The 18,572-nt window shown below is 45.1% G+C and overlaps 1 protein-coding gene across 5 annotated transcripts in view; it reads right to left on the bottom strand.

Annotated features, from left to right (window-relative positions):
- Positions 1-18,572, bottom strand: part of PLEKHG4 (pleckstrin homology and RhoGEF domain containing G4) — a 171,011-nt gene that overhangs the window by 89,112 nt on the left and 63,327 nt on the right. For all 5 annotated transcript variants that reach the window (XM_073307290.1, XM_073307293.1, XM_073307294.1 and 2 more), the window contains exons 7-10: positions 14,072-14,158; positions 9,864-9,980; positions 4,778-4,876; positions 2,556-2,704 (exon numbers count right to left, since the gene is read on the bottom strand). In XM_073307290.1, coding sequence (XP_073163391.1) covers positions 2,556-2,704; positions 4,778-4,876; positions 9,864-9,980; positions 14,072-14,158 — 452 coding nt within the window. The remainder of the gene's footprint in view (positions 1-2,555; positions 2,705-4,777; positions 4,877-9,863; positions 9,981-14,071; positions 14,159-18,572) is intronic.

Below are 18,572 nucleotides of genomic sequence, written 5' to 3'. Positions count from 1 at the left end.
AGAACCCAAACCACCAAAAAAGAAAATCAACCTTCTGCTGGTGGCTGACTCAGATTATGAAAATGAACATGCATTGGTCTGCACTGCTTTGGACAGTTATCGAGCAGAACCCATCATCAGCATGGACGCATGTCCTCTGGAATGGTGGCTGAAGCATAAAGGGACACATGAATCTTTAGCGCATCTGGCATGTGAATATCTTGCAATGCCAGCTACAACAGTGCCATGCGAACGCCTGTTCTCATTTTCAGGTGACATTGTAAATAAGAAGTGGGCAGCATTATCTACTGCAAATGTAAATAACCTTGTTTGTGTGAGCAATTGGCTGAACAAGAAGTAGGACTAAGTGGAGCTATAGGCTCTAAAGTTTTACATTGTTTTATTTTTGAATGCAGTTATTTTTTGTAAATAATTCTACATTTGTAGGTTCAACTTTCATGATAAAGAGATTGCACTACAGTACTTGTATTAGGTGAATTGAAAAATACTATTTCTTTTCTTTTTACAGTGCAAATATTTATAATAAAAATAAATATAAAGTGAGCACTGTACACTTTGTATTCTGTGTTGTAATGGATATCAATATATTGAAAATGTGGAAAACATCCAAAAATATTTTTATAAATAGTATTGTATTATTAACAGCGTGATTAATCACGATTAATTCTTTTAATTGCTTGACAGCCCTACTTTGAACTTAGCTGGCTTAAGTAATTTTGTATTGTCTGCAAATTTTGCCACTCCACTGTTTACACCTTTTTCCAGAATATGTTGACCAGCACTGGTCCTGTACAGACTCTAGAGGGACATCACTATTTACCTCTCTCCACTGTGAAAACTGGTCATTTATTCCTACCCTTTGTTTCCTATCTTTTAACCAGTTACTGATCCATGAGAGGAGCCTCCCTCTTATCCCATGACTGCTTACTTTGCTTATGAGCCTTTGGGGAGGGACTTTCTCAAAGGCTTTCTGAAAGTCCAAATACACTGTATCCACTGAATCACCCTTGTTCACGTTTGTCGATCCCCTTAAAGAATTCTGATTGGTGAGGCCTGATTTCCCTTTACAAAAACCAATGATGCCCAAGTAACTTGATTCCTGCCTCCAGTTGGCCCATGATATCAGCCTCCACAGTCCACTTGTTAGATGTTCAAAAAAGTACCTTCATGCTTTCTCCTATGCTGCTCTTCACACCTGGGAGGAGCACTCATAAACATCCACATAACTAACTCATTAACATCTTTAAAACTCTCGTTTGTTATGATGCCTACAAAACACTTGGTTAGTATTGTCTCATTGTTTCCTCCCCTATCGGTCTTGTCTGTATCTAGCTGTTTTCTCTTGTCTTTTAGTTTAATTGTAAATTCTTGGGGGCAGGAAGCATCCCTTTGTTCTGTGTTTGTACAGTGTCTAGCACAACAGAGTCCTGGTCCATGACTTGGGCTCTTAGGTAAGACAGTAACACAGATAATCTATATAATAAGTTTCCAGGACTGTCACTCTGAAGCCTAGAATGTCTGTACAGTCAATGTAAAGTATGAAAACAGCCCTGTTTGGAGCGCTTTTCCTTCAGAATATCACCAGGTTGTGTCATCACTGGGATTCATGGCCTGTTACCATCCCATTTTTAAGGTGTCAGCCATCTTGACTTTACGAATTACCCCTGTGTGGTGTACAGCTGTAGTAGGGCATGAATCTATGCCATGCCAAGAGTCCTAGACCACTGCGACATCAGAGGCAACTCAACCAATGTCAACCCTTACTCTGCAGCTAATCTGCATGCCACAATTTCCCTAGTTGTATGAGGGAGACTGCACAGACAGGATTACTTGGCCCAACTGCCATACACGGGGCCACAGCCCAGACTTTCAGCTACTAGTAAACAATAATAATGCCATGCCAGGTATATTTCCCTACTGTGCCAAGTACAGTTACGTGCAAATCTGAGAGAACTGCAACTACTAACATTTGTGCCACAATTGATTTCATGATGCACAGATGCAAGGAACATCATTTATGGGTGCAAACTGCACCTACAGCCAAGGAGACCAGACCTCAGCGCATCAGAAAATATCCCATCGTGTACAGGCCAGAAAATCTCTCTCGGTGAAAGAAGCTGTTTGTTACATATTGAAGCTGTATTAATTTAACATATAAACACTGCTGGTATCACCACTTAAGACAATTTTGTAAGAAATTGATGGTATGCAGATGAAATCCAAGCATAATTCTGGGCAGGAGCAGTCCACCCCTTCACAGGAAAGGGTCTGGTTTTAAAATGGAGCTCAGCATTAACTAGAGGAACCTACCCTGCAGGTCAGTAGGAATTTTAAAGAGACAAGACAGTTCTTGGTATTTGAAAAAAAATCAGGAAAAAGCATATTCATCACATTCTTCATTTCTGCTGTTTTCCCCAAAGAGCCATCGAAGCAGGAAAGCTGCTATTGCCCGGGGACTTTTTGCTTGGAAAGCTTTTTAATCTTTCCCCACAAACAGTCTCTGTCTGCCTTTGTTTGACTCCCTCTCCTTCTTCCCTGCGTTCCTATGGACTCACCTGTAGTCCTCGGTGACAGTGACACAGGACTCCTCCTTCCTCAGCCGAGCCAGAAGAGCTCCGCCCTCCAGCTGCAGTTTAACCAGCCGCGTGTCATCAAGGACGTTCTTCATTAATTGCCTATAATTCCTCAACAAAACACTGGCCTCCTGAGGAGTCAGAAGAGCAAAGCAAATACAGTTATTTAGCTGTACAATGTACAGGCATCAGCAGAACAAAGAAAACACACCTTGCCCCAATGGTACATCTCAACCCTACCCTTGAAAAGCCTCCTCTCTAAGTGCTAGAGGGGGAAATTCAGTCCCCATTGCCCTTTCAGTCCACAGCCTGTCTGTCCAGGCTGCCAAGAACAGTGTGATAGCGGTGTTTTGCTCTCAGTGTTCATTTGATTGATTTGGCTCTAGAAAGAGAAGCCTTCCAGCTCATCCTCATTTTGCTACCCGAAGCCATTGCGTGATAGCCATTCATCTCCAAGTGATGGACCTCATTGCACCTCAAGTACTGGCAACAGCTTTCACTCTGATGGCACATGGTGTTGGTGGATGTGCATGCAGGAGGAAGAAAAATCTGGTACAGCATCTTTCACACTCTCTGCTGGAGGACAGGATGAATGGCAATAAATTTTAGCTGCTTGCACAATGACAAGGTTACATAGATTGGTATAACTCAAGCGTACCTTGAAAATACATTTTGGGCTTAGTAACAGAAAGCTATTGTTGCAGAGTCGTACTGATGTAAGGCTTTCTACAGCTGCAGAATTACACTCGAGAGAAAGAGGGAGATTTTTTCAGAGAGTCCATTTTAACACCCTCAAACCCCACAAGCTCTTGTACAAACAGGATTTAGAAAAGGCTGTCTCTTAGGAAGGATTTTGTAGTTTTAGATGTCAACCGCCATGACAATAAATCTTGGGAACAAGTGACAGGCACAGTGCTGTAATTAAAGGCTCTTTGTTTCACATTTGCCTTCTAGCAAGGCCTGATCTTTCCTCACTCTGAACTAGCTTACATTTGACTGGCATGGTTAATTGAATTTCTAAGCTATTTAATGGTAACTACAGAGAGAACAATTTGTCCTGTTCTCCTTGCCTTCCTTTTATCATACCCCCTGCCCCTGCCGCCCCCTCTCTCTGTCCTTCAAGGAACAGACTGGAAAGGATATGGACTGTACAGCACTGCTTTCTTTCCCACTGAAATCAGTATCTCATCAGTTATCTCCTTTCCTCTGGTCTGGCAGCAGGCTCTTCAGAAAGATCAATGAGATGACATCCCTCAGAACAATGCCCTCCCCTGAGGGGTTTCCAATAATGACAGCACCAAGGCACTTATTATTTCAAACAAATCAGTACTCTCTTTGGACATGAAAATGGTCATCAGAGACTCACTTTACTCAAATGTCTCTTTCCTTAACAGCTAGAAATCCCATTGTAAATCACACTGACATATCACCACACAGCTGATTAAGTGGAAACCTCCCCCAGCACTGGGACAGGAGAACAACGACAAGGTTACATAGATGGGAGTTATACCAAGCAACTCATGGCCAGACACCATACTGGGTCTGCTTATTATAAACAGGGAAAAGAACAATAAGTATGAGCTTTTAAGCAAAAGTGCATCCAGAGAGGAATGGAAAGAAAACTAGAAATGAACCCTGTAAAAGCCTTCATAATGCTCCACTGCTGAGTTTCCCTCTTCCTTCCAGGTCCTCTTCCATGGCAATATGCGGACCTTAGCGTTTTTTGCATTTCCTTTTCACAACGCTTAATTTTGTCTCTATGTGCCTCTAGCCTCACCCATATCTTTTCTTTACTTCTTGTTCTCTTAGAAATCTGAGCCCCAGAACAAACATTACAATAGCCAGCTCACTGCTAGAGTGGGAGGGGCCTTGGATTAGGCCCAGGACGCAGAGAGCTGACCTATGACAATGTGGCTTAACTTTGATGGTAAATTTAATCGCTCATTTTAATCCATTTTTCTCTAATCCAGATATGAAGTCCCATCTTCCCAATCTCCATACAAACACTTAGCCATTTGGACACCAGGTTTAACTTTAAAATCTTTGCTCTACCTAATTTACTGAGAATTTGAGTATTAAAAAAAAAATTAAAAATGCCGCATTTAGCGTGAGCTGCCATTATAGCATTAAAATTTCAGCCTGGCAGCCCCTGTCTAGCATCCTGCTCTTTGTGCCTGTGTCTGGCACTAGAAGACAACACTTACCTCAGCCTTTTCTGGTAATCTACAAGACTCCATCCTCTGAATGGCCCCCTGCAGGAAAGCACAAGCGCCCTGACATCCTTGTAGCAAATGCTCCAGTTTCTGATGGGGAAAGGAACAAGGCAGAGGTTACTGTCAGCACGGTTTTCTTCAGGACAGAACAGAAACAGCAGCTTGCATGGAGCTATCGGGACTGGTAGAAAGATGTGGGTGGAAATCTAGAGTGGACCGATGTCATGGTGTTTGATGGGTTCAGGGCTCTGTCTGCAAAACTTATGAATTTTGGTTAATACGACAAAGTTGCTCTTATGAAAACTGTTGGATCATGGAAAGCTGGGCTGAAAGACTCCGAGAGGAAGAAGCAACCCAACAGGTACAGTCCTCATGAGTCAGGGGACCCTGCCTGCCTTCCTGAATACCAGCGGTCCCCCAGGACTCCCCAGAGAAGAGTGAGCTATTGAGGGGCATTGCAGTTAGGGTTGGTTGTGCTGTATATGAGCCGTACTGCTTGTGCTTTAACTGTCAAATAAAAGAGCAATGATGCTAGACTCCGGTGAAAAGTCTCTCTGTGTGTTATATGTCTCATGCCTCCTGCAAAATTTCAGCTGTAACCCAGGAGGCTCACCCCTTGGGTGTGCTAAACTACGGGGGAGTCTGAAGGGTCAGCTGTGAGCCAAGGGGTTGGGCAGCAAGTTCTCAGTGTGAGGTGACAGATACAGTGTCTGCACCCTGAGGCTGTGCCTATGGACCCCAAAGACTGGGGCAGTAGTTGGGCTCCATTTAGGCTCCAGAGTTTAAAACACCCAGGGATCCAGAGGCTTGGGTTCCCTCACAGCAGTCCAGTGGGTAGTCAAGACGGGGTGTTCGAATGGGACCGGAGACAGTGTGGTATTAGAGAGAAAAGGTGGGTGTGGTAATATCTTCAGGTCAGACCTGAAGAGCTCTGTGTAAGCTCGAAAGCTTGTCTCTATCACCAACAGAAGTTGATCCAACAGAAGATATTACCTCAGCCACCTTGTCTCTCTAATGTCCTGGCACAAACATGGCTACAACAACACCGCATACAAGTGAGGTATTAAGCTTTTCATGGCTTGAGTCTGGGACGGCTGCATTAGCCACAAGTGACCAAACCAGGAGTTTAAATAGGTCATCCCATGGAAGGTCTAATACAAACCTAATTTATTCCCACCCCAAGCTATTATGGATTTTGTTTGTGCCACGGTTTAGAGAAGAGGGATTCTGTAACATTCTTTTAAGATCTGTATTTTTTTCAGAAAGAATAGTTTTCATATCCTTCCACTGGTAAATCTAAATTGCCTCAGTTATAATGTATTGACCCTGGAGTGATAGAAAAAATAGAATACACATTTAAGACTTGTATGCATGACCTAAGTTAGCTATTCTACACATCAGGGTGGTACAATTTTAAGGCCTGACACCTGGCAAACCTCCAGAACTAGATACAAACGATTTATACCATAGAAAACTTGCATTCTCAGCTCTCCTCTGGGACAATGGTGGTTCATGAGATATCGCCCCTTAAAAGTGTCATTGATCCAGGTCAGAATACTTTTGTCGTCAGCCTATAACCAGTGAAATTTGGGGGCAAATTACACATTCACAAGTAGGTTCTTATATTTTTTAAATAAGAGGAGCTGTTTGAAGCTGCTCCCAGGTTTGGAATGTTGTGAGCAGCGCCGCTGGAGACGGATTAGTAAGCAGGATGCAGGTGAGCTCATCAGAGATGTTAAATAAATAGTGTTTGGCATGTGGTTGCAGAGCTACAGACATTTATCACTTGGGTCATGGTCACATTCAGTGCATCGATTAGCAGCTGTGCCGTCAAATTCCTGTATGAACTCCCCCCTCAGCTACAGCTTTGGGAAAGATATTGACTTGAAAATGTAAGAAATGTGAAAGAAGAGGTGGCCCTGGACTCCAATATTCTTCCCCAGATTCTTTCATTTTATTTCCATATATTTCCCTAGCTATTCCCCACCGTCTCTCATGCCCAATACGTTCTTGGAACATACTGGGGACAACTTTCTGTTTCAGAAGGTGGAGGAGATAATGAGGGAGATAACTATTTTAGACTTACTTCTAACAGGGAGGAATTGGTTGTGAATCTGAAGGTAGAAGACAATTTGAATGAAAGTGACCATGAAATAATAGATTTCATAATTCTAAGGAAAAGAAGGAGTGAGAGCAGCAGAATAAGGACAATGGACTTAAAAAAACCAGACTAACAAACTCAGAGATCTGGTAGGAAAGGTCCTATGGGAAGAAAATCTGAACCATAAAGAAGTTCAAGAGAGCTGGAAATTTCTCAGGGAGACTAAAATAAAGGCACAACAGCAAACTATCCCAATGCAAAGAACAGGAAGAATAGCAAGAGGCCAATATGGCTCCATCAGGTGTTCTTTAATGACCTGAAAATCAAAAAGGAATCCTACAAAAAGTGGAAACATGGACAAGTTTCTAAGGTGGAGTACAAAGAATAGCACAAACATGTAGGGACAAAATCAGAACGGCCAAGGCACAAAATGAGTTACATTCATTAAGGGAAATAAAAGGCAATAAGAAAAGGTTATTTAAATACATTAGGAGCAAGAGAAATACAAAGGAAAGTGAAGGTCCTCTCCATAGCAGAGAAGAAGAACTAATAGCTGATAAAAATCAAGAAGGCTGAGGTGTTTAATATTTTGGTCTGTAATTTTCACTCCATGCATCTGAAGAAGTGGGTTTTTTACCCACGAAAGCTTATGCCCAACTAAATCTGCTAGTCTTTAAGGTGCCACCAGACTCCTCATTGTTTTTGTGGATACAGACTAACACGGCTACCCCCTAATACTTTGGTTAAGGCTTTTGACATAGTCCCACACGGCATTTTCATAATGAAACTAGGGAAATCTGTTCTACAAGAAATTACTACCATGTGGGAACACGACTGATAAAGACTGTACTCAAAGAGTAGTTTACAACGGCACACTGTCAAACTGGGAGGGTGAATCTAGTGGGATCCTGCAGGGGTCAGCCCTGGGTCCAGAACTATTCAATATTTTCACTAACGACTGGGATAATGGAGTGGAAAGTATCTCTATCAAACCTGCAGATGAAGACAACCTGGGAGCGAACTCTGGAGGTCAGCATTAGAATTCAAAACAACCTTGACAATTTAGAGAACTGGTCTGAAAGCACAGGATGAAATTCAATAAAGTCAAGTGCACAATTCTGCACTCAGGAAGGAAAAAAATCAAAAGCACAACCACAAAGTGGGGAGCAAGTGGCTAGGTGGTAGCAGGGCTGTAAAGGTTCTGGGGGTTATTGTGGATCGCAAATTCAGTATGCAGTTGCAAAAAAAAGGTTAACATCATTCTGGGATATATGAAGAGGAGTGTTGTATGTAAGACCTAGAAGATAATTGTATGATACTACTTGGCACTGGTGAGGCCTCAGCTGGAGTACTGTGTCCAATTCTGGGCACCATGCCTAAAGAAAGACACGTACAAATTGGAGAGAGTCCAGAGGAGAGTAACAAAAATGAGAAAAGGTTCAGAAAACCTGACCTCTGAGGAAAGGGTAAAAAAACCTGGGCATGTTTAGTCTTGAGGAAAGAAGACCGAGGACGGATCTGGTAACAGCCTCCAAATCTGCTAAGGGCTATTAGGAAAAGAGGACGGTGATCAATTGTTCTCCACTACGGAAGGTAGGACAAGGTAGGACAAGACGCAATGGGTTTAATCTGCAGAAAGGCAGATTTAGATTAGAAACTAGAAAAAACTTTCTAACTTTCAGGGTAGTTACGCTCTGGAACAGGCTTCCAAGGGAGGCTATGGAATTCCCATTCTTGGCGGTTTTAAGAACAGGTTAGACAAACACCTGCCAGGGATGGTCTAGGTTTAATTGGCCCAGCCTCTGAGCAGAGGGCAGAACCAGACGACCTCTCGAGGACCCTTCCATCCCTACAGTTCCATGATTTCATGATTCGATATGGGTAGGGAAGAGAACTTTAATAATTATGTTTCTGATCGTCTTATATTTGAAGCAAGTTGAAATTAAGAGAGACAACCTCAATTTGCCATCAGAGGCACAGCAATTTCATCTGTGACATCTTGACAGACAGCTCAGCATTTCGGCATTGTTACATTGTGCCCTGCCCAGTAACAACGTCAGGGCAGAAAAAAGGCTGAATCCCTTGGAAGCAGAAGCCATAAAATTGGTGCTGTCCCAAACAAAGTTAGGCAAATCAAACACAAATGGAAACACTGCCGGTTTGTGCATGCTGCAGATGATCCTTGCGGGGAGTCACAGAGGAAATGAACCCCCCATACCCGAACATGTCAAATCACACATAGCAGTACTGCTAAAAATGTGGCTCTTATTGATACAGGAATACCCTGAAGTGTGTGGCACAAAGGAATTGAAGCTCCCTGCTGGCCTCCTGGAGTAGAATGTGGTGGCAAGTTTGGTAAAATCTGTTAGTCATCACTGCTGGAGGACAGGGGTGTTCTTAGCTCATCCAAGAACTCCAGCACCTGTGTTGTAAAGCTTTACGCGTGCCAGAAGCATAGTCTTCAGTGGGGAGTTTTTTATGTATTCCAGGAAATCTGGCTCCAAGATAACAGAATTCTAACCAACTCTGATAACTTTGGAATGTTTATTATTGTAATTATTATTTGTTAAGTGGCAACATTATTCTGATCACTGATGAAGAGACAAACTTTAACAGAGTCCCTGCCTTGGAGACCTGGGAGTGTACAAGAAGGAAGGAGTCTGTCTCCCCACCCGGGAGAGGGCTGCAATGATCCTGGTCCCTACTATCAGGGTCAGGCCGTGGTCTGGCCACTTGGCACATCTATAAACACTAACATGAGCATGGTAAGACATACATGCACAATGTAGGTGAGACATGGCTATCAGGGTAACCAGAACTTCACATCTCCCATCATTTGTAAATTTCATATTTATTTGCTGCTATACCTTGCACTAACCCAGTTAATTATACAATGTTTCTCCTCTCTGGTGTATGGGAAATCTGGCCATAATCCTAGAAGCAGCCAGCGTAAAGACTGTGGCACACCTCACTCACCATGCGAAAGCTTAGCCAGTCCTGATGGCAGTAAGGGAAGGCTCCATCCAATTCCAGTGGCAGCTGTGTGCTGTCTATGTGCTTGTGGAGGGACTTCATGGAGGTGAGAAGTTCAATCTGAGAAGAAAAAAGCACATCTGCATCACATGTCGGCCTGCAGAAAGGCGCACCGGAGAGTCAAGAGTGTAACGTCTACGCTGCCAGAAACGGTACGTTCTTAGCTCAGGTCAGAGAACATGCATCAAAGCAGCGAGTGAAGACACAGCAATTCAGCTTTTTACTCAGGTTAGTAGCTCAAGTTCAACCCCAGGCTTCCCTTATAGGCGTTAGTGGAGGAAAAAAGCCAAGTTGCTGGATCTTCAGTGTTATTTTAACCTGAGTTAGAACATAAGAACAGCCATACTGGGTCAGACCAAAGATCTGTCTAGCCCTGTATCCTGTCTTCCAACAATGGCCAATGCCAGGTGCTTCAGAGGGAATGAACAGAACAGGGAATCATCAAGTGATCCTTCCCCTGTCGTCCATTCCCAGCTTCTGGCAAACAGAGGCTAGGGACACCATCCCTGCCCATCCTGGCTAACAGTCATTGGTTTCAGAGTAGCAGCCATGTTAGTCTGTATCCGCAAAAAGAACAGGAGTACTTGTGGCACCTTACAGACTAACTAATTTATTTGAGCATAAGCTTCCGTGGGCTACAGCTCACTTCATCGGATGCATAGAATGGAACACATAGTAAGAAGATATATATATATATTCATACAGAGAACATGAAAAGGTGGCGTAAGAGGCTAATTAGTTAAGATGAGCTATTATCAGCAGGAGAAAACAAACTTTTGTAGTGATAATCAAGATGACCATTTAGACAGTTGACAAGAGGGTGTGAGGAAACTTAACATGGGGAAATAGATTCAATATGTGTACTGACCCAGCCACTCCCAGTCTCTATTCAAACCCAAGTTAACGGGATCTAGTTTGCATATTAATTCAAGCTCAGCAGTTTCTCACTGGAGTCTGTTTTTGAAGCTTTTCTGTTGCAGAATTGCCACCTTTAAATCTGTTACTGATCATTGATCATTGGCTAACCGGAGTCAAGAACACACCTTTTTTTGTTGCAGTTCAGGCACACCCTACGAGGGGAGGGGAACAAGTACGGTGAACGTCTTTCTATTGATCCACTTTCCAGCAGGGCTAACAAGAGATCCCAGCTCTCTATGACAGCCTGAACCTCTACATGCACAGGGGAGGTACGTGCAATCCAATCACAAGGTGAAGGAAAAAACAAAAGCTCAGCAATCTTAGAATAATTCACTAGCTTCCCACTCTGTAGTTCAGTGAGCAAACTGGACGCAAAGCAGTGTGAAACGGAAGATTGAAAGGAGCCAGGAATTCCTCCAAAGCCAAAATTATCTGGTGGCGACAGAGCAAATCTCTGCCTTCCATGGTCACATGGCATGGTATGATTCATGCATGTTTACAAAGTTTCTGTGGGATTGTAAAACTGGCAATGGGCTTCCCAAAGTAACGTCCGGAGAAGCATCCTAACACAGCAGCCCTTCTCTGCTCCAATCACAGTGTGTCTCCGGTCTATGCCAGGAGTCATTTGCCACTTAGAGGGTACCCAAGATCCAATACACCCCAGCTTCCTCCCGTCAGAGGCTGCAGCTGAGCTGGTGCCATCCAAGAAACATAATACCCACTGGGAAAATGGACAAGAGCCGCTGAGAGAGCCTGCAGCGCTGGGCTGGGAGTGAGAAATTCAGACAAAAACATCCAACATTCCTCTAGAGTTGCAAAGTTTCCATTTTCTCATTAAAACTGTGATTTTCCCTTTGATTCTCCTGTATGCCAATTTCTTTATTAATCTCTGTTCTGCCAGTTTCTGATCCCCTTGGATTTGGCAGCTTTCACTTGTTTAAAACTTTTTTCCCATTCATTACTTTGGTTGTTTTCACCCACACAGATATTCCTCCGTATCCCTTGCTCTATGTCCCTCACACACACACACACACACAAAATGCCCCCCTGCGTGTGAATGATCGGTAACAAATGCCTCCAGCTTATCACCTTTGCTCATTCTCTTTGTAACCAGAGAGGGCCAGACTCCGCACACATAGCCACATTAAAACAACTTCTCCCAAAATGAATCTCAGAGCATTCAGGACCTTTTTCTGTAGGAATCCTGGGTGAAATCCTGGCTCCACTGAAGTCAATGGGAGCTTTGACTTCAAAGGGGCTAGGGCTTCATCCCAGGTCTCGTGGCTCCTTACACATTTACAACTGAGGTCATGTCTGACTCAAGCGCTGACAGCATGCTGAGTCCAATCCTCCACTCACTCACCTGCAGGCAATTCAAATTTTGAGCTCTTTGGAACAATGATTGTCCTGCTATATCGTGTATGAACAGTATCCAGCAAAAAGGGCCTGTGATGGGGTATGCAGCAAACCCCGTGCTGGGTAACACAGGTTAACAGGATAATGTGGGCCCCGCCCCATCACATCTGGGAGAGCTTAAAAGGGAGAAACCCAGCTCAGCTGATGCAGACTAGACCAGACCAGACCGAGGGCTGGCTGAAGGCAGGAGCTCCTCAATGAACCCTCCCTGAGGGAAAGGAGGTCCCAATGCTGACTCACCTTGAGAGGGAACCATTCCCCTTTATTACCTGTGAACTCAGCCCAAGAAGTGCCCTCTGAAGGAAGAGAGCCTACGTTCAGCTTTGGGATGATTCCTTTGGGTTATTTCCCTTGTTGTTCTGTTCACTGACAACCCCAGAAGGGGCCGACAACCCAGGGCCAACCAGAGGGCTCTCAGAACTGCAGTGGGGAAAATGCCCAGATATCACAGAGCAGTGGCTTGGGTGAGTGCTTGGGTTCTGCCCAGAGCCTTAGCGTGTCCCTGGTGAAGGAACACTGGTGATGCATGCCTTGTCACCACTTCCTCAGTATGAATCAGGAGGCCTTCTCTATTGCCCCCTCCTCCTTGTGCAATTACAATTATTTTTACAGCTGCTGTGCTCCCACCCTACAAATAATGCACTTTTGGATGCTGCTCTATCAATTTTAACTCACTGAAGTCACACCGCAGCTGCACAGTCAGAACTGCAGGTGATCAGGGGACGCAGAAGTTAAGCTTCCGACAGCCACACTAACTCAGCCACGTTGTGCATCTTGTATGTTTTGAGGTTTACATTTTGCAACCATCAGTAGTATATTAAGCTACTCCTTTAACATGCCTCTCCCTCTGTGTTGGACCTTTCTGTGTTGAGCTTCCTGGAGTCACAGAACAGCACCTCCGCCATAGAGTTCAAGGCCAGGAGGGGCTGCATCTAGTCCAGTGTTTCTCGCATGCGGCCACAGTCATCTGGGCTGTGCTGGGGGGGTGCAAAGCAGTGGCCCCTCTCCCAGGGCCACCAGCAGCGGTGGGGTCCAGCCCCCCTCCAGAGAGAAAAACTCTGGAGGTGCAGGCAGCTGGTGAATTCCCCACTTTCCCAGGGGTAGGGGAGGCAGGCTTTGGCAATGGGGCTTTGAGCTCCGTCCACATGGTGACAGGCTCTGGTTCCAGGCTCTGGTCCCAGGCTCACCACCCCCGCCATTGTCCTTGGGCCCCACTGCCTCCCTGCCCGCCTCCCCATTCAGGACTTAAATTTGTCCCAGGGCTTGCCGGGATTGAGTAAGTCTGGTGTGAAAAGTGATATTAACAAACACATAAATAACACTTTTCACAGCAGAACACTTACCAGCTAGCAAGTCTCAGAAGAAGAAAAAGCGCAACCAAAAACGCAAAACGAACAACAAAAAGACAAAAACATGCAAAGCACCTTATTTGTGTTTCTATTCTGGTTAGGTCCAGTAAAGAATAGAGACAACGAGGAGTCTGGTGGCACCTTAAAGACTAACAGATTTATTTGGGCATAAGATTTTGTGGGTAAAAAACCCCGCTTCTTCAGATGCATGGAGTGAAAATTACAGATACAGGCATAAATATACTGACACACGAAGAGAAGGGAGTTACCTCACAAGTGGAGAACCAATGGTGACAAGGCCAATTCAGTCAGGGTGGATGTGGTCCACCCCCAATAATAGATGAGGAGGTGTCAATACCAAGAGAGGGGAAAATTGCTACAAATTAGTGCACAGAGTGCTTACTGTTCAGAGGCTTAACACAAGTATCAGGAGCTCCCCAGCAGTTCCTGAATGAATGATTCCATTACCTGCACCGCTGTTGGCTTCTCCATCCGAAACGTGAGCTCTCTTTCAACAAGCAGGAGAACTCCGTGAATACAATGAGGAACCATGTCCTGTAACAGAGAACAGAGCACAGATCTCTTACGAGCTGGATGGATTGCTTAGGCGTATGTGTGACATTGCACCCCTTAAGGCTTTATGGAAATATGCTTATGAACGTGTATATGACATAACTGGAATATGTTTTATGCCACATATGCCATGTAACATATCTCTGAAAAGGTTATTATCCACTGAATCTAATCATCCCATTTGTATGCATGTATCATTTTTGTATTTGAAGTTATGAATATTGGCTGTATACTTGTTGAATTTTAAATAGCCTCAGTAAAGCATTTGGTCAGCTTCCTGAGAAGGGAATGTGCAAATTAAGTGCCCAATCAAGAAACACTTAATGGACAATGGATCTTGGAAGGCTCCAATCCACATAAGAAGTTTATTTGAGGACTTTCAAGGTAGCATGTGAACCATGGCTGCTACCTGTAAGGTCCGAGTCGTGCGTGGACATGTGACTTGCCCATGTGACTCCAAAACTCCATCTTGTAGCTGGAATTCTACACAGGGGAAGGGTGGGGTGTCCACCCACAAGAGAAAGTCTATTTAAACCCCTGGGAGACCTCTCCATTTTGTCAGCTGCTGGCTCAAGAGATAGCCTCTCCACCGCCAAGGATACCTGAAAGAAACTGGAACAAAGGACAGTAACTACAGGGTGGGTGAGCGATTGCTGGACCCAGACTAGAAGGAGGCTAGTCTGTAAAAGGAAGCTTACTAGAACACCTCTGAGGGTGAGGTTTTATCTGTATTCAGTTTTCTTACTGTATTAGGCATAGACTTGAGTGTTCTATTTAATTTTGCTTGGTAATTCACTTTGTTCTGTCTGTTAGTACTTGGAACCACTTAAATCCTACTTTCTGCATTTAATAAAATCACTTTTTACGTATTATTTAACCCAGAGTATGCATTAATACCGGGGGGGGGGGGGGGGAACAGCTGTGCGTATCTCTCTATCAGTGTTATAGAGGGCAAACATTTTGAGTTTACCTTTATATAGGGTAAAACGGATTACTCTGGGGTTTGGACCCCATTGGGTGTTGGGCATCTGAATGTTAGAGACAGGAACACTTCTTACGCTGCTTTCAGTTAAGCCTGCAGCTTGTGGGACGTGGTTCAGACCTGGGTCTGTGTTTGTAGCCGGCAAGCATGTCTGGCACTACCAGGCAGGGCTCTGGAGTCCCAAATTAGCAGGGAAAGCAGGGGCAGAAGTAGTCTTGGCTCATCAGTTGGCAGCCCCACGGGGTCTTCTGTGATCCAGCCCATCACATTATGTACCATTATTTTATTTCAACACAAGAGATTGCAATGCCTTCTTCAAAGATAGCTGCAATTCAAACTGGAGGGCACAGTCTCCCCTTAAGGGGCAGGCAGTTATACCTGTTGGTGAGGGTCTTCCCTAAAGAGAATGTACTCTCCAAGCTGTTAGCCCTGCAGTTACCTTAGGGAAACACTGCACAGAGTCAGGTTACCTGGATGCAGTAAAAAGTTGCCTTTTTCGCCAGGCACTGTCCCTACCTGAAAAGTGGCATTTTCCTCACAATGCCAGCAATTTTGTGTTCTTTACTTAACTGCTCCCAGCCCAGCACCAAGGACTTGCCTCCAGCCACCAGCATTAACAGACAGAAGCACCAAAATTCAAGGATGTCCTGGCAGCTGTGGCCTCAAACTCTCTCTCTCTGCTCCAGCAGGAGGTCTCTAAGTGGGAGAGCATTCCACAGGGAAGTTAGAGACAGGCACAAAGAGCTAAGACAGGAGTAAAGAAAATGGACTATGTGAATAGTGGGGTTGCTAACCAAATCATGGCTTGGTTTGGACGCAGGGAAGGCTTCATATTTTAGCAAGTGTTCTAATAGGAGCTCTTCCAATAAAAGGCTATAGGAAAGCCTTTGCCCAAGCTAAATTGTGAGGGTCTTGGATTCGTAAAGCCAAAATATCAGAAATAAAATATTAAGCAACTGTGATGGGTGTCCACCCCACACAAGACTTGAAAGGTTAAGGTGGTGAGGGGGGGCCAATTAACTGCCCAAGCTGCACCTGGAGAAGGAGCCAGGGAGCAAGGATTAATTAGACAAGGCTCAGCTGAAAAGAACAGGAGGGGCCTGTCTAAAGCCCAGGAGCTGAGAGCAGCAGGGGGGCTTCAGGGAAGTAGTCTGCAGCCATTCCCTGGGGGAAGGGAGGTGTGTTTGGGGCTATAGAGCTAGGTAGCCTACAGCTACTCCCTGGAAGGAGGGAGTCTGGGCTGGCAACCCCAGAGCAGGGGGAGAGCCAGGAAGGCAGGAAAAGCAGCAACGTATGGGGTAGGGCAGACCTTGGCTGCTGAGAGGGGCCCTGAGCTGAAACCTGGTGTAGAAGGTGGGCGCAGTTTTCTCTACCAGCCACCAGGGAAGTAGTACGGAGCAGACAGCGGCGAACAGACCATCTGGGACAATTCACCTTGGAAGACTTTGATACCCCAGAGGGGGAGGATGATAGCCACCTGGTTGGAGGGCCAAGTCATGAACAAGAAGCTGCAGCTCCTGGGGCAAGAGGTGCAACAGGGTGAGAGAAGACAGGTGAAGGGACTGCCAGAGGAAGGTGCAGCACCTGGAAAGAGTTAATCCCCAGAGCAGCCAGGAGGAGGTGCCCTGGTGCCGAGTGAAACCCCCTGACAGCAACAAACAAATTTTTTTGGTATGGCTTCAGCTGCAATCTGTCCAGAAGAAATGCAATTGACCGGCAAGCCTTTGACAGGAGAACTCTGTAACCATGTTCTCCAGCGACCTTGAAGGACGTAACACCCAAAGTGAGCAGCAGCATAAGCAAACAAAGTAGGCAATCACAGGGAAACGCAGGGGATGATGAACTCCAGCGAATGGCGCTGCAGGTTGCTTTAACAGTCTCCCATTTCTACCCCATCGGCTGAACTTGACTCTAAATTAATGGCTTGAGAGCCAGCTCTAAGAATACAGTTCTGCCTCAGCTCTCACTGTGAAAGGTGGAAGAAGCTGTCCAAGTCTAATGTCTTGAATCCTAGAGGTGCTTCCCTTTAACTGATCTAGTCATTGGTCTTTCTTTTGATCGAGAAATAAAAGGCTGATGTTCAGAGAGGCCCAATTCAGGATTCTACAAATACAAGGGCCATAACCGCAGCGGAGATCTCTGGGCAAGGAAACAGACTTTTCCTTATGCTAAAGAAGGATCTCTCCTCACCCCACCCCCTTGTATGAGTGGGATACAATGCCCTTCGAAGCCTACAGCGGGTTTTCTGAAGAGTTTGTTTACCTTTTCATTGGACCACTGACAAATGTCAGCAAAAGGCCAGAACAGCACACAGGACACACAGCTAGCTCAGAATTACTGGAGTAAAAACTGGAGATCACCTGGGAGAGGAAGGGAGAAGGGAGAGGGACATAGATCACAGCTGTACAGACATTCTGAAATTTGAATGGTGTGTCTGCTGGACAGTGCGGGTGGGTGAAGACGAACTATCGTTTCCAGACAGCTGGTGGCACTGAACATTTATATTTAATTCGGCTCCCCACCACCACCTTTCTTTTCCTCCTACCTGCTTGCATAATAGGGTCATGATGCTACTGTTCTGACAACCCAATAATTTCTGAGAACACACGGTGAGACTGTAAAATTGGAATTATGATTACAGATAACCAGAAAGTGTGTGTGGGGGGGTTCCTTTGGAAATTTTCATTGAAAAACTAAAATTTTCATCCAAAAACTGTCAGAGACAGACATTTTTTTAGTTTTCCAGAAAAAAAAATGTCAGAGGACTGGGTAGTAGGTGGCCAGGCCTAGTGGTCAGAGTAGGAGTCAGGCCTAGTGGTCGGCATCTGAACACCAGAGCCCAGGGTTGAGACAGGGCCAGACCCAGGAAGCAGGGCCAAAGATCAGAAGCAGAGTCAGAGTCCAAATGCCAGAGCCAAAGGTGCAGATGGAGTCAGGAATCAGAGCCAAGGGTCAGAACTGGATTACCAGAAGTCAGGGAAGGCAGGATCAGGGCTGGTTCTGAAGCAGAACCAAGGCTGGAACAGGATGGGAACATGGCTGGGTGCAGGGCAGGATGTGGGCTGGAGCTGTGGAGGAGCAAAGTAGGAGCAGGGCTTGGAGAGACAAGCACAGGAAGGCAGAGTCTGTGGGCATGTGCATTGAACAGCCAGCAAGCTGTTGATGCTGCTAGGTTTAAGAACCGGCCTGCTGGCTTCTTTAGCCAGTCAAGCAGGGTGGTCCATCAGGCTACCTAGGATGTCAGGAGTACTGAGCAGGTGCAGCTAAGGGCTGTACTCCTGACAGAAAATGGAATATTTCCAAGGAAAGCAGACACTTTCCACAACAGTTTTTGTTTTGTCAGAAGCTCAATTATCAGTTGGAAAAAAGTTAAAAGAACAATTTTGACCAGACCTAATTCTGACTTGCAGGTTG

The sequence above is a fragment of the Lepidochelys kempii genome, chromosome 12, assembly GCF_965140265.1.
Source record: "Lepidochelys kempii isolate rLepKem1 chromosome 12, rLepKem1.hap2, whole genome shotgun sequence".
In the NCBI taxonomy this organism is placed as follows: domain Eukaryota; kingdom Metazoa; phylum Chordata; order Testudines; family Cheloniidae; genus Lepidochelys; species Lepidochelys kempii.
This window is presented reverse-complemented; position numbering and strand designations above follow the sequence as displayed.